Here is a 17,124-nt window from a genome sequence, read left to right on the forward strand (position 1 = left end):
ATCGGGTGTCAAAGTATTGGCTTATTAAACCCAGAGAAAAGATTAATAGTATATGAGTCTCTATTTTGCTGCATTGGCTTCTCAGTACAGAGCCTTGGAATAATTCTTTTGTCTGACATGATAAGATGAACATGTTTGGTCCACAAACTCCATCTCTGCTTCTTTCAATCAAGACATCATTTGCTCATTTCAAGTGTCACTTTGACTATAATAAGGTTCTGCCTCCTGAAGATGTTACTGACTTTGGTGTAGAGCATAGTGACTCACATTCCAGAGGCAATTGAGTTCCTGTGGCCCTGTTAACCTGCCTCCTGACAGGGAGTTTAGAGATGGGATTCTTGGTCTGTTAAGATAAGACGAAAGGATATTTGGGATGAGGGTTCTTGATAGAATGTTAACCACCCAGGCCATACACAGCTGCTCCTCTGGACCTTTGCAGCAGTGTGGAAACCAGATGGCCGGGGAGGTATCTGCAAGACCTGCCCTGTTATTGCACTGTCCCACAGATAAGGAGAGAAGCCTCTGGAGTAGAAAGATGTAGGAATCACAATACAAGAAGCAAATAATACAAACACAGAATACCAACACATATCCAGGACATGAGAATGATAAGATCAGTAGAGAAGAAAAAAAAAGAAGAACAGGAGAATAAAAACAGAAGACAGAGGTAGTGCAAGAGGACCTGCAGTGTTGTGGCTGATGGCATGTTAACCTTCCCCCACCCACTGATGCTTGTTAAGGGTAAATATGTCCCTGGCTAGTGTGATGTACGGCACTGCCTGTTGTGTGAGTGTAAGTCTGACAGCACTCTCCTGCTAACCCGCTATTCCCACCCCATTACGGGGAACGTGGGGGTCGTCTCCAGAGCCCAAGCTCTAGTCCTGGTGAGCCCCAAAGGCCTTCCCGCTGTTTACCCACTCCACGTCTGTTTACTTCCCCTGAACAGAGGCATTTGCTACTGCCACACGGCATTCTAGAGGGGTTCCCTAGCCACTCCCAGAAGGGGGTTGGGGGCATGGGGGGGTTGCTGAGAAAGAGATACAAGAGAGAGAAACACAGTAATAGAGACACAAAGAGAAAGGCGTGGATATTGTTGTTGATATGTCATGATGTCAAGAAGGTAGAGCAGATACATTTTCTAAGTAGACTGCATTTCTGTGTGTCTATAAATCTTAAACTCTCTATGCGTATAGTACACTGTCAAGGGAATATAAATAAAAACAAAAACTTTGTATACAGTTGTGTTTGCACTGGGGACACAGGGCACCTAAACCTAAACCTTTTTGATCTGATCTCCAGACCATTTGGGGGGGGGATCCATTTGGGGGGGGGATCCTGAAATGCTTTAAGAAGCATAAGTGAGATGCATAAGAATCTGCCAACATGAAAATACATTGAGGTAACCACTCTGAATGTCACAGACTTAAGGGTGTGAATCTCTTGCCTCCTGAGAACAAATCAGCAAACACAAATGCTCAAGAGAATTCACCAAAAAAATCAAATTTCATTGTAAATTTTCCCTAAGATCCACCATCAGTCCAGAATCATTGCAAATAATACTTGTGGCCCTAACAAAGGTAAAATAATGATCAAGCCCCTTGATTTGAAAGGGAATGATAAAAACATCTCCCCAAACACAACCACCACTGGCAGCAGTGACATCAATGCAAGTCCACTGTTGGAACCAATCGTCTTTGGAGGCTTCAACGTTGATGCGACGCGTTGAAGATAAGGATGGATAATATGGGCATATTAAATGTTTTCAAGGAACAAAAATGTAATTCATGTGAAATGAAGATAAACAAAAGTGTGATATAAATAAAATCAGACAGTGATATTTTAAATGACAGAGAATGCACCGTGTGTCCACACAAACTATCAAACAGCAGGTTTGCTTTATCAGATAAATGTATTGAATTGCAGAAATAAATCACATTTTAAACAAGATTATTGGAAGGTGGATGATAAAGTATATGAAAAGGATTTTTTTTTTTGGTTAATGGGAATATCTTGGCTTTAGCTTCAAAGCTTCAGAAATTCAGCTAGATAACCTTCAAAAGAAATTCTTTATCCCTTCTCTGGATCTCCAGACATGCCTTGAGAAAGACTTTTCTCAGATAATGAGTAGATTTTGTGGAAGAAAAATACCCCAACATCCTTTATAGTATGTTCCTTAAAGGTTGGAGTTCCATGTCATGAATTAACAATAAAAGCTGATGTTCTGTGGTCCACTCTATTATGCTGAGACTGAGCTGGTTCATGCATATCTATAGCAGTCAGCAGCTACATTAAATCGAATGAAGCACTCTTAAAGTGGTACAACAAAGAGGGAACACCTGGGGAGGCAGGAAATGGATCTCATTTGAAGTCTCTGGATCTCTGCCATGTTGTTAGCATTTGTTGTTATCTTTCCCCTCATCGAATGGACATTGGATGAGTCCTCCATCAAAGCTCATCTGAGTAAGTCTAATTGGAGACAGACATGAAATAGAAAATGATTGCAGATCAGTCATGCTGCTACATAACACCACGCCGCCACATTTGCTCCAACTCCCTCCAATTCTCCCCCCAGAATCTGCCAACAATGAGGGACAGATTTCCTTCATGTAATCCTGTGCATCCAACCTTTTCATACCGCTGGAACCTGTGGTGTCAGTTCAGCTCAACAGAACCCACACCACAGGTTTCTATCAAAGGAGATTTGCCAAAGCCTGTGCATATGAACTGTTGCCATTGGGAGGTTCACATTGTATCAGTGGGGTGCACGAGGAGCTGAGCAGGATATGCTTGCAGCAGGAGGATGTCTGGCAAGAGGTGATTTACTATGAGTCCTACCTGCAAGAGTGGCACTCTCTGCCCATCGCCTTTTCTACCCTTTTATGGTGGGATTGGCTGTAATTCTTTAAAACTTCAGACGTGTCCTACAGCTTTAAGGTGAACTTTGCATGAAAAGGTTCCTCATGCTGCGTTTGGTTGCCCCATATCTCTCAGAGTTAGAGGCTAGAGAAGCTTAGGTTAAGGAGATCAGTGGAAACTTGCTTAACAAAAGGACTGTTTATTGCCTCTTGTAGAGATTTAAGTGCCCAGAGGTTAGATGTGAACCATATTATTGAGAATGTATTGAAAAAAAACCTGCTTGTTTTTAACTTTTCCCTCAGTTTAATGTTTAAGGTATTATATTGTTAAGCAGATAATTGAGTCCTTGGTAAGATGCTAGAGAAATTAATTCCTGGAAGTAAAAGATACAGAGATCACCCTTTAAAATAAGACAACTCATTTTCTTGTTTGCTAGAGAACGATAAAACAATTAAACATGAGCAGAAAGGCCATCTCACTCTGTGCCCACTGTCAATGTGAAATAAAAAAACACAGCATTCAAAGGTCAGAAAGAGGCCATTGGCACCATTGATAGTAATGGGGAAGTTGCAGGACTTGGAAATTCCCCCAGCAATTGTACCCCACCCCACCCAGTGAACAGAATAGTGATGAGCATGTGCATTTCAATGGGAGAGGAGTGCTAATCACTACACATCTGTTTAGCCGCCGTTCTTGAACAGAAATGGAAGCTTAATTAATTAGACAATACTTATATTACATATTGCAAACTCCAGGCATTACCTTCATCACATACATTTGTGAAGAAGGTAAAATATTTCTCAATTAAAAAAAAGTGTGTGTATATATATATATATATATATATATATATATATATATATATATAGAGAGAGAGAGAGAGAGAGAGAGAGAGAGAGAGAGAGAGAGAGAGAGACCTGTTAATTTGCTGTGCATAAAATAAATTCATATGCATAAACCAAAACAAAAAAAGGTGGGCCATTTTGTGGACAGATTAAGACTAGTTTGTATTATTAAAGGACTACCAGTGGAAAAGCACCATTTAATACCGGAAGAGGTTTAAATTATGTGTGGAAATCTGACCCCAGCGTCTAAATTGGTTCCTTTAAAATGTACAAGTAACCATTCTAACCTCCACTAGCCTTTCAAGATTAGGATTCAGACTTTTTAAAACAAATTAAGAGTTTATAATCTGCTTTCCCCTATCTCCCTTTCCCTTTTGAGCACTACACAAAACTGGAAGTTTGCTTATCAGTGTATAAGTGACAGACAAAAAAAATAGAAATACAAGGCCATGAAAGGACATACAAAATGGTGGGCTGGCTTTGTTCCTTCTGTTCAGCTCCACTTTCTCTCTCACGCTCTCTCTGTATTGCTGTTATCGACACTTCAGACAATTTCTAGTGGGAAATGGGATAATTTTTCAAAGAAAGGCAAATCCACTACTATGTTCAAGAATTCCATTATCACAAAGTGGTGACTATGCAAAGTAAACCATGGCAGATGCAGTGTGGGAGCTAGATTTCCCCGTTCACATGTAAGGCAACTCTTCAGACTAGTCTTTTGCAGCTAATGTCTACATTTCACACTGTATTGTGTCATCTTTAAAGTGTAGTTTATATAATTGGCATGTGTAGAATATACACTATTGCATTTTAAATTGTTGAATTATTCCAAATGTTGAAAGTAATAAAGCACCATATGCATACTTTTTTTTCTGTTTGAGATTGTCACTTAAAACACGACCCCTTCACTTGCATTTTACATTTTTGTCTTCCCACTTAAAGCCTAAACCTATTTTTATCCATACTCACTGCTGTTCTTGGCTGTTGTATTGCATTACTTGTAAACAGCTAAATTGAGGTCAGTAAATAATCACCCAAGTTACGGATGTGAAAATTACATGAAACAATTTTGTCTACTGACAGAACACTAAATCTCTCGCAAACTCCAAGGGCAACGTGGTAGGTCAGAGCAGCCGTTGTGATTGATTGACATGAATAATTGTTTGTTTAAGATAAGGGAAAATAGCAGAAAGGTTAACAGTTGTGGGTTATCTTAGCATTATCACACTCTCTCCCCATCAGGGGAAGAGGGGACAGTGTTTTGACTACTGATGAAGACAACCACTTTTAAAGTGAGTACTTCCTGGCAGGATACAAGCAAATTAAAAATCATAGCACAGCAACATCTGAGATATGTTTATTATGAAACAAATACAAGCGAGAGAAAAAAACAAAACAAAAAAACAGCTCTATTGGCAAAATGCACAGCAACACAAGTATAATATATTGTGTATAAATCCTATATACAAACTCCTTCACATTAAAACAGTTGTTTTGAATACAGCTAGACATTTCACTTCCACTGGAAGAAAAATCATTTCAGTGCTGCCAATAATTGATGCCTTTCACAAGGAAAAAAAAAAAAAAAAAAAAAACCACACAAGTATACATATATTTATATTACAGTGATCCTTCACTTGTGGTCAGCCTTTATATTCTGAATAAAACAATAATAAAAAAAAAGAGTCCTGGAGTCTTCAACGAGAGAACAACAGTAGAAGCAATGCCAGACACAGGAGACAACTGCTCAGAGACGTTCTTGGAGCATCTGAACGAAACCAACGCACTTCCGGTGACTCGTCTGTGAACCAAAGACAAAAAAAGAAAAAAAAGAAAAGAACGAATGATAAAGATACTACCTGGGGGAAAGTGGGACCATTAACATGTGGCCAGGCCTGAAAAACAAGTTCTTCCTCACTAATCTTTTATTGGTTTGCCAGGAATTAAGTGCTAGCCAGTGGGTATTCGTAACTCTATTTGGTCAGTGGATGAGGTGTGAAGACGTCTTCATGGCCTGCTCCACCCAATCTCTGATAAAGCCTCCTACAGCTCCTAGTAGGACTCTCCATACACCCCTGCTTATCACGATATTGATGTAGACAGATAACAGTCTGCCTGACTGATAGGCAAGCACCAAAATGAAGTCAAGCTCAAAATTCAGTCAAATATTTGTTAGCAGCAACAGCACAAGTGAATCTACACAAACTATGCTAGTGAGATGAAGTTGGATACCCATTGTGCTTTGTTGGCAAACCATAACTGGAGCGGTCACTGTTTCTCACAACTAATAAGCCTCCTGTGAACAGAGATGAACTGATCAGCTTACCACAGTCACCATGAAAGACCCCAGGAAAGCAGTGTAGCACTCCATATCCACATCTGCAATACGAGCAGCCTTTTTGCACCCACTCTCCATGAGGTATAACTCCACAATGCCTGAGGGAAAATATGAATACTGATTAATTGTTATATTTATTAATAATAGAAGTTGGGCGTTTTGAGGGTTCCTAGTGGCTATAATGGAAGCTCCATGTTTTAGATTTCATTACCTGACGCGTTCGTCGTATTCACAGCTTCGTCCGGTGAAGTGCTTTGGACAGGCGCAGAAACTCCCCAGTATGCAAGTGCCTCCGTTCTTACAACAGTTGCGACTCAGTTTAGCACCTTTAAATATATATGAAAGAAAACAATCACTCGGTGTGAACAAACAGAAAAGGACACTGATATTTGCTTTTCCACAGAACCTCGCCTACAAGGTTTACGATGAAAAAAACAGCTGGTTTCCCGCAGGTTTCCAAGCAACTGACTTTTATCCAGGGGTTTTGGAGTCCATAGCACTGAGATGCCTCAGTGTACTGCATTTCTGGAGGAACTTTCTAAAACTTACTTTTCAATATAACAGTCTCGTTAACAGCCAATGTTACCTCCTTGTAATTGTACAGACTTAATGCCTTGTTGTCGATCACTTACTTCCTGTGAGGCCGATAAAAGGGAATACAGTTCCCGAGTCGCGATGCTGACGTTCCGAAGTTGGGGCATTCATCTCATTAAACTGATGACTGAATTCGCCTTGCTGAACAGACTTCCCGGACAATTTTATTTTCCCACATTCTACTCCGTCACAGCCTTGAAAAAGAAACACGGGACAGGTAAAGTACAGCCAGCTGCGTTAAAGTAAAAACCGTACTGAAACCGAATGCAGATAATCTAAAACTACCTGATCCAAGCGTCATGGTCTGCCAGGCAATCACGGCAGACAGCAAGACCCTGTAGTAAAAGTGTAACGTTAGGCCTGAAAAGTAAAGAATGCGCAAAGTAGCGAAAACTGAATCCCCACAATTTAGGAAAAAGAAAGACCTTACCCGAAGAGCGAATTACTCATTCCGCTCTCCGACAAAACCCAGACACTGGATTAATTATGGCGACTTTGGCATTTATAAGCAAACGAACAGAAGCTGCTCGTAATTATACTATTAAAACATATCCGTCTACTGTCCAGGTCTTCTATCTTACAAGAACAGGTCACAAATAACAGCACATCTCCACCGGTAACCGACTGCTAACATATCTGTTTAGCTCTACCTAGCAGCTGCACTCTGGGCGCCCAATTAACACCTGCACGCCCTGCCTCCTCCGCTTCGTAGGTATACATGGAATCACACCCATCGCCGGATCCTTGCTATGCAAATACGGAGCAAATTCTAAGCAATTGATATTGGTTCCGACAGTCAAGTCTGGCGTCTTTCTTTTTTTTTTTTGAGTGAGCATTTACGCTGTTGTATTATTAAATTATAAAATAGTTTAAGCAAAATTTCAGGCATACATTATAATGTAGTAGTAGTAGTAGTAGTAGTAATAATAATAATAATAATAATAATAATAATAATAATAATAATTTGATTATGGTTTTTGTTGTTTTGTTTTGTTTTACGTTAATGCGTTTTGCATACTACAGTTAAATAACGGTGAAAGACTTGGCCCCTTAATTTACAAGTGCTTTCAAATATATTAATTTAGGGATTATGAATAAAAATATTGAAATATCAAAAAATCATGTTAGGACAGTAAAATATTTAAAGAGACAAAACTTGCAATAAGTAATGAACTGTAAGTTGGTAGGATTTACTTTGAAAATGTGAACTCCTTTTCCAGTGCTAGCCATCTTTTCCACTGATTAATCTACTGAATTAACACTGAATTCATATTCATTCTGTAACACAAACCAAGTTTCATTTTATACCTATTGTACAGTTTTTGAGGTTTCAGACTAACAGACTGACAGAATGGTCACTTGATGAAATGTCAGTCAATGGCGTATAAGACATGTTTACATCTGAGAACACAAGATATTTTTGTTAACTTGAAATTTCATCCTGCTGCTTCAGCATTCACCTTGCCACTGTCATCGGCAGTCACATTACCAAGTGAGTTATTGGTGAAAAAGGCCAGTACATTGCCTTCAGTATGTTTCACGGATGAAGAAGTATGCTTTGGCTTATCAGAAGAAAGTTTTCTCCACCTTCCCTCGCTCTGTTACAAGTTAATTCTTGCCTCAGTCGTCCGTAACACTGCCAGAGCCGAACAGTCACTTTTATATCCCATGTTCTGGAGAACCACTCAGTGGTCTTTCACACATCTCTTCATACACTGTGCAGAATGCATCAGAACTGCATTATTTTCTTTAATAATGAAAGGATTTTAAAGTCAACCAATAAGAAATAGCCCCTTGCTCTACCTGGGCTGTACTTCTTAAAAGCTTTGCAGGCAAACAACCAACATTATATGGCAGAGGGAGTGTTCAAAGCATTATTTGCCCTGCCTTGTGATATTTGTGCTTTTGACTGGGCCACAAAGAACCATGATGCTTAAGGCTTTAGAGTTACTAACTGTGAGCCTTAGAGAAATTTAATATGCTCACAAGAAGAACCCCCTTGCTGACAAACACTAACAAACTCCGAATGTAAAAGCACCATATTTACTAAAGATTAGTTTTCCTAGGCTAGGCCACGCCAGCTAAATAAATTAAAGCGAAAGGCGCTATGAGCTGCAGCGACATCTATTGGTTAATGACCCTCATTTCAAGTTTGACGCCAACAAATAAAAGACTGCAGGACAAATTTAAATAGCCATAAGCGTTTTTACATGTAGCTCCTCACACCGAGAGCATTATGGAAATGTTTTCCTTGAATAGGAAGGTATACAAAGCAAAGAAGCAGCTTTGGCCCACTGCGATGTATTTAATTCATTTGGACATCCAGTCCTGACCTGAGAGGTGTCTGTAACCAAGGCACCAAAAGACTTGGATGTTGCATTGTTCTTAAGTGTAAGATCACCCAAGAGTTTTAACTAATTTCCATCTTAATTTTATTAATCAGACTAATCTAATCTAATCTAATCTAATCTTTTTATCACTGTCTCTCACAGTGATATGTCTCCCACTGCTCAAATATGCACCCTTGTTTTTGATTGTGTATCTTTATATAGAATAAATTTTGTATTGCCAAATAAAATGGTCTGATAAATGATGTTTGATGTTTCACCTTCCTCAGTTCTTTCCTTTTTATCCATAGGGGTCTATACATCATGTCTTTGATTAGTCACATTTTCATCTAGAATGGAAAATGAACCCTTTCTGAAAAGAAATGAAATGCAAATGATTTGTCTTGGGCCGATGCGTTTCTCATTTCGCTGTAGAATGGTACTGTGGGGAGACTTTCAGTCTTTAAGCCTTCAAAATTCATTACATCCTTGCTGCCTTTGCTCCTAACTGTCATCAGGAACTATATTTCACAAGAGAGTTGTTCTGGCCTTTCAGTCATGTTCAAATGTAATGTACAGATTATTATCTACTTAAAAGAACTGCCACACTATCACAGTGTAAGCAATTACATATCAGTTCATTAATTCTGAATTGCTTCAGACATGTTTTTATGGAAAAGGGTTATTTGTATTTATATAACAACATGCTCACAATATGATTCGTTTCTAACTTTAAAAAAAAGTTGTTGCTTTTTTACCATTTTTAAAAATTAATTAAATAAGTAATAGGGCATAAGTACATTCAGCACGTAAGTGTTTTCTGTAATTTGATGATTGTTTTTTTAACCTCTTAAGACGTGCATTCTCATTAACAAGGTTCGGCGCTGGGGGGTGGGTGGGGGTGCCATTTTCTCTGAACCAATCACAAACCGTGATTTTGCTGTTATTTATTTATTTGTTTGTTTGTTTTGTACTTATTTCTGATTGGCGGTTTGAGTTTTATATGTCTGGTAGACCAGCTCGTGCAGCTTAGCAGACAAGGCAGTGGTAACGGTAGGTTAGCTTGTACAGCAGTTTAAATTTCTTTAAACAAATTTAAATTGCCTTAAAGTCTCATCCACACGGTAACGTTAGCTTAATTTTGGTGATTTATTGTTCGCTATTTCTTTCATATTTCTAACTAAATTTAGTTTTTAATATTTTTGTTGCTCACCTTCTAAACTTGTTTTATTAGCAGTTAGCCGTTAGTTTGCTAGTGGCAGCTAACCAATCTTCGTGAGCTCGGCATGTTACTGTAGTTAATTGATATATCTTATCGTATATTTTTTGTACATTTTACATTTAATAAACCAGAAAAAAAAATCCTGAACTTGCCAATGCCAAATCTGCTATCTCCTCCACTTCATGTCAGATCCAGTTTCTGCTGGGACTTACGGCTTGAATTTTGAAACCTTTTCCAAAGTGCACGTTTGGTATCACAGCACGTTTAAGTCATACATGCATGCTTCTGAGGACACATGCACATTCTTAAATGCTTATTTCTTTACTTCTTATTTCAGTTTAAGACAGTATCATTACATCTGCTGTCTCCATTTACCATCAGGGTCAGCTGCAATTCTTTTCTCTGAGCATTTACCTATGGTTTAAATACACAGATGTAACATAGCGTTAACCACACTCCTAGAAATTCTCACCATGGTTATGCAGCTGACGGTGTAGTTTTATATTAGCCTTTTAAAAACCTTTTATTCAATTAAATAGTACAATCCCTTAAGATTATAGGAACAGATATTTAGTTATATAGTTATATTAAGTCCAAACAGCATTCACTGGTTAATGCTGGTTACTGTTTTCCTTTATGAAGGAAGTCCACATATCTTGCTGTATTTTTTGTGTTATCCAAGGCAGATGCATGACGTACCAATCCCCACTCATTATACGGAACCACCTGGGCTGTACTGCCCTGATATTTGGTGGACATGAACAATTCCTGTTATGCCCAAGGCAACTTGGTGAGTAAATCACACTTACTGAATATAGTTATGGCTTTCAAAATATCACAAAAGACTGCTTCATGTATCTTGCCAGCATCTTTATGGAAGAGCCTTAAAAAGCCACTGCAGAGAGTTGAATGCAACAAGTCCGACCCGAGATATACACCATTTGAACTGAGCAGACAGTCTTGCTTTTGGGAACCAAAAGCTTTTTTTGGTTGTTTTTTTTTTCAAACTTATCTATATGACAGTAAAGCAGAAGGGGTTAATCCGTCCATTTTGTGCTTGTGATGGAGAGCTGATAATGGTTAATAAAACAGGAGCAACGTATCTGGAATGATGAGTCTGGCAGAGGATTGAGCCTGCTAATGACCAAGAGGCGGGAACGGTCTTTCTCCCAGCAACCAAGGTCAGGAGTTTCTGTCTACAGCAGCTGCCACTTCTGTACTCGGCCAAAGGCTTGTGGCTTTGCGACAGAAATAGATGCCGTGAGGAGGTAATGTACGTGGGCTGCTCTCAGGTTCACTACGGTCTGTTAAGGCTGACAGCCTGCCATGTTCCCTGACAGAAGCATGTGGGTGCTAATTAGGGGAACAGAAGGAGGTAGAGAAACCTAGATCTCCCACTTCTGGACACCACCCCAAATTAAGCTTTCCAGGATGCTTGTTTGTGAAAGTGTAATGTTAATGAAGGTATTCATCCGTGGCAGACACAATTGATTACTTGTCATTTGATAAATCACTGAAACTGATGTGAAAGTAAGTGGACTGGCTATTTATTATGGAAAACAAGCAAACAAACAAAAAAGTTCAACATTTTGGACAGTTTCCTTGACTGAAAGCTGCTTTGTTAGAATTCAGTCAGGTATTCAAGGGTACTTCATAGAAATTGAATAGAAATTGTATTTTTTGTAGAGACACACCTACATCTGCTCAGCCGATGTCTTTAATAACTTACAATCAAGTGATTAGATATCATTAAGTAAATTCTGCTTAATATAAAGTGTTTAATACCTCTACTACATATACTATATTAGTGCTGACTACATATAATATTGATGTGAAAATCAAATTATCAGAAGGCAAGGTCATACATATTATGGGGTGACAACTGATTAAATCCATATATTCTCGTAAACCCCCCTGAGTGTGTGCAGTTTGGCCTCATCCACAACATGGCCAATAAAAGATGATTACAGTGTGGTGAAAAACCAAAGCACCACTGATTTTATTATGCTCAGTCGCTGCAGCCAACATGGCTCAGAGTAATTCATGCATGCCAGTGCAAACCTTGCTGCTTCAATTCTCATGGTGACTCTCTGGTGCTCCCTGCTGGCCCCAAATAAATCCACATGTGCGGTCCTTTGATTCCCTTAATTAATCAGCCTTGGCGACAAGTCCCTGTCGAGAGTTAGTTTATTTATTTATTTATTTATCTATTTATTTATACATACAAGGGCCATTCATTCACGTTTGTTTGGGTAAACATGGCCACATTACCCAATTATCCAGGTGCTTGCTATTTAACTCATACCTGTCTGGACAGTTAGCAGTGGGATGCAACTAACGGGACAATGCAACAGGTTCAAAGATCAACGTTCAGCAACAAGTGACTTTAAAATCTTCCACTTGTCATTTGCATAGGACTGTTGTTAACACAGTGTGGCATAATACAAATATGCCAGTGGTATACTGACACTAATTTGTACTCTGGTTTGTTCAATGCTAGATTCATAATCAGAAAAACATGCAAACATTTCTGATTAGCTGAAGAGCACTGAAAAATGGTTGAAAATAAAGTCTGATAAGAATTTGGTGGGCTAATCCTGTCTACGGACAGATTTTTGGGTGTTTTCAGCAGGGCAATCGACAGACCTGATTAACAATGTGATTTTTATTTGGAAAACTGACAAAATCGATGACAGTTGAATAACCCTCAGCCATGCTAAGACTGACATTCATTTTCCTAATGAGCTGTCTCAACAGTCAATGGCGGTTCACTTTCTTCATTTAGTTTGAAAGGTTAAGAATCATGGTGTCAACAACTTTCAGTTAGGATCACACTAATATTCTGTACAATTAATCCCTTTGGGGCATGCTTGCTGTTATCTCAAGGGATAAAGGTTCAGAGCCTGAGTTCAACAAACAAATTGAGAAGATTTAAACCACACTGCTTTTAAAAACAAACCAAACCAAAACAAAATCATCTTATTAAAGCTGAAAATGTTTTCATGTACCAAATAAGAAAAGGAGAGCAGGGAATACACTCCTGTGCCTAACACATATAATAAATATACATACTCAAATAAGAACAAAGTCTACTACATCACCACTACTAAGTCAGTGTAACTTCTGTGTTGAGAATGGTCTGTCATCCAAATAAAACGAGCTCAGCATTGCTCCTGAGATAAATGGACAGTGGTTCACAAATTGTTTATGGCATTCGGTGGGCTACAGTCTTTCACTGTTATTATACAACTATAAATTATGGCTATGAGTTAGGTTTACCTAATAGAATGGCCAGTGAGTGTAGGTGCAAGGCAGGTATTTTATAATAAAGTGTGTTAGATGGAATGTTATTGTTTTTACACCGAGATACATGTTTATGGTGAATTCTGAATATCTGCCTGTTTTTATCTGTTATAAATAAATATAGTACAGTACTGTAAACCTTATCTTATTACTGAAGGATAGTGTGACAAGTTAGGATATTTAATAGGGTAGGCTGGCCAGGCACAAGGCATTTGCAACAGAAGGTTATTAGAGAACATCTTGTTCAGAGTTATTTTTTCCTCTTCTTTAGCAGGTTGTTTTTGTGACATATGTGGAGCCTGGCTATATATCATAATATCACACAGATTTTACATTTGAAACATTCCTAGTGTAATGATATGCACAGACCTAAAGTTAATATGCTTTTGGTTTCTGTATGGAGTTTAGCCACCCAATTTATCCTCAGTGTGTTATCCACCCTGAATTCAGTGCAACGTTAAACTAGGAATGAGGAGCCATATGTTCAGTCTTGTTAAACTAACAGATGTGAGAACCCTTTTCCTTAGGCAACCCTAAGTGCTGATATAACACGGCTTATTGCATAAATTACCACCAGCCTGTATCACAGCTTTGTCATCTAAAAATATTTGAATGACTTCTTAAAGTACATCTTCAAACTGAAATTAATATTAAATAATCTGAAATTAATTGTTTATATATATATATATATATATATATATATATATATATATATATATATATATATATATATATATATATATATATGAGAGAGAGAGAGAGAGAGAGAGAGAGAGAGGGAGAGAAGCTGACAAATCTAGTCAGACTCACAAACCAAGAATTCCCAACATAATCACAGGTTTCTTCATACCATCCTACAACATGGAAAAGGGCAGTCAATATTCTATTTTTTAATTGAAAGTTATACAAGCCTACTATAAGCTGCAATTCTGTTGGTGGGAATGCACTTCTATGTGCTGGTGCACTGTGGTACATACAAATTGTAATTGTTCAAAGAATCCAAAGACTGAGCCAAGACATTTCTGTGGGTTGGAACGAACGATGGAATCGTGAGCCAGCTCACTTGACATGTGTTAAAAATAACGAGACAGAGGAGCTTAGTTCCTTGGGCAGGGTTAATTACAGATGACATTTTGGTGATATAAAGAAGCTGCAGCTGAGAAGTTTATAATACCTTTCTCTGCAACTTGCCTCCATTAAACTTTAAAAAAATTGTGATTAATTCACCAGCAGAGTTAATTGATGTACATGCATGAAATGGATGAATATTATCTGTAATAGACATGATGTTTAGTTTTATAAATACATCATAGAAGAAAGAAATAGTAGAACATTTACATTTTTTTAAAATAAATGGATCTGACAATTAATTATAAAAGCAATTTCTTGTAAGATTGTTTTTGCATTAGAAGAGAAACACTAAACTTTAACTTAATTTATTTTAAATACATTTGGTTTTCCATGCTGTAGTTTCTGTATTTTTATATCTTCTCTTATAATTTATTTTAACATTTTTGCCCCAGTAAAACATTTTCATATATGAATTTACCTGTAGACTGATTCAGGCAGTGTCATTTGCTGTTGATTATAGGTGTCAACAAAATGATAGACAAAAGTCCTGAGGTGTCAGTTCATCATGTATCATTATGAAGGATGTGGGGAATCAGACTCAGGGATTATGAGCAAAAGATGAAATTAGAGTAAGCAAGAATGGAGAGGAGTGAAATCTTACTTGGGCTCTGTTCTTAATTAAGACTGGGCAAGGTGCTTGTCTCTAATTCTAAAACCAAGAGTTGAGAGAAAAGCCAACTTACCTGAGGAGTCACCTGCCCTGACAAATAAGACCAAGCAGGTGGCCTTGGGCAGACCTAGTGGATTTGTGAGCAGTAGTCAACAGCAACCATTTGACATGAAAATGACGACAACCAACCAGCCTTGCTGGTATGGACAAATTCTTGAAAGTTTTAACGGACATTTTTATAACTAGAACAAATAACTAGACCGGGTTGGTCCTGGAAATTCCTAAACCTCCAGCCAAACAGTAAGGATAAATCATGGATGGAATGTAAGCACAGAAATAAAACTGATGGAAGTGAAAGGAATCAGCTGAAGAAAGTAAGAGATGACAAATTTCACACACTTAAAGCATCAACAGTGAGGAAAAGTCCTCTTCTGAATAGAATGAATCCTGAAAGTCAGTGAAACAACTTCATAAGAATGTCAACATTAACATCAGCAGTGTGGTTAGATGGCTTCTTGGAGGCTTTCAAAACCCATGTCACAATTCTCTAAGCCACTGGCTATGAAAAGCAACGAATGATTTATGTTTTAAAGTGGAAAATAATAAAATGTGGAGTTTTCAGTTCCATGCACAGGATGTGCATGTGTTTTTAACTGAATGGCAAAGATCATAAGGGACCATAGAGAATTTTTCAGAGTACACTGAAAAACCTGTGGAGAAACTGAGAGAAGAAAAACTAAGGCATGTCATGGATAGAAAGAAAGATAAACAGATAAACAGGGTTTGATGACATCCCAGTGAAACATGTTGAGGTATTTTTGGTTTCAAAGAGGCGAAGCCTGCAGAGACAGGGATGGTTTAGATCTCAGAGCACAAGAACAAAGAAACCTTTATTTCGAAGTGGAAAGATATCTAGATGTCTTTGAAACACCAGCTCAGAATAGGTAGGGTCTGGAGAGCAAGTCAAAGAACATCAAAGAATGTCATCCACCAGACAAGCTGCCTCTGCATCATGTGGACTCACCATGACAGCTTTTATACGCTATACTCTAAGAGTAGGCAGATTCCTGGAGGTATTGTAGTGTCCAGAAGTGGGAAGAAAATAAACCTGAGCTTAATAAGCACCACATGTTAATGGAAAATAAAGCCAGAGAAGAGCTTCACTGTAGGTCATTTGGGTAATCAAAGAAAGGTTTTTCCTGAAATAGTGGAGTAACACATAAAGGACACAGCTGAGGAATAGCTCAGAACTGCACTTCCCCATCTCATCAAGGACGAATCTCAGTATTCCTGGAATATGTCCTGGATGTTCATAACTACACAGCTTTACTGATATAAAAGTACTGAGCCAACATCCATCAGTTATACAATGGTCAAGTTAGAATAATATGAGCAAGTTTGGATGAGGAAGGTCATGGAAGATATTGAACCTTCAATCTCTTTAGAACAAATCAACAAATCTAAAAAAGATTACTCTGATACTCAATATGTGTTTTAAAATTAACCAAGCTGCACCACCAAGTAAGGTGATGGGTTAATACCCATAATGTTAATGAGTAATACCATAATAATAGTAAGTTATCAAACACTCAGCCATACCCAGAAAGTGTTGCTCAGCACAAACTTAAGTTGCAGATGATGAAAACATTCATTCAGAGGGCTGAATCATGGAAATTCACAATATATTATTAGTATATTGTGATTATATTAATATAGTATTAAACCAGAGAAAATGTCAGTGTCTCTCACTTACTGGGAGAACTGAAAGTTCCTGCTTTACCCTTATACACTTCAGAATGACCCAAAGGACGATATTTAATTTACAAATAATACAAAGGAGTGCTGTATGCAACACAGATACAATGAAGTATGATTTATGCATTGTGTACTGAAGTATAAAA

General features: G+C 38.0%; 1 protein-coding gene across 1 annotated transcript; it reads right to left on the minus strand.

The window, feature by feature from the left end:
- Nucleotides 1–5,043: 5,043 nt before the first annotated feature.
- Nucleotides 5,044–7,312, minus strand: tdgf1 (teratocarcinoma-derived growth factor 1). Its single transcript, XM_027003517.2, has 6 exons — nucleotides 7,061–7,312; nucleotides 6,916–6,965; nucleotides 6,669–6,824; nucleotides 6,248–6,362; nucleotides 6,025–6,134; nucleotides 5,044–5,499 (listed from the first exon to the last, which is right to left on the minus strand). The coding sequence occupies exons 1-6, from the start codon at nucleotides 7,078–7,080 to the stop codon at nucleotides 5,396–5,398; spliced, it is 555 nt and encodes a 184-aa protein (XP_026859318.2). The 5' UTR covers nucleotides 7,081–7,312; the 3' UTR covers nucleotides 5,044–5,395.
- Nucleotides 7,313–17,124: the final 9,812 nt, after the last annotated feature.

Source organism: Electrophorus electricus, chromosome 17, assembly GCF_013358815.1.
Source record: "Electrophorus electricus isolate fEleEle1 chromosome 17, fEleEle1.pri, whole genome shotgun sequence".
Lineage (NCBI taxonomy): Eukaryota > Metazoa > Chordata > Actinopteri > Gymnotiformes > Gymnotidae > Electrophorus > Electrophorus electricus.

Excerpts from the sequence above, each read along its gene's own strand:
- tdgf1 (XM_027003517.2), bottom strand. The coding sequence starts at position 7,080 with ATGAGTAATTCGCTCTTCGG. Across the intron at positions 6,966-7,060 it reads ATGAGTAATTCGCTCTTCGG|GGTCTTGCTGTCTGCCGTGA; the intron begins GTAAGGTCTTTC and ends CTTTTACTACAG. Across the intron at positions 6,825-6,915 it reads GACCATGACGCTTGGATCAG|GCTGTGACGGAGTAGAATGT; the intron begins GTAGTTTTAGAT and ends TTCTTTTTCAAG.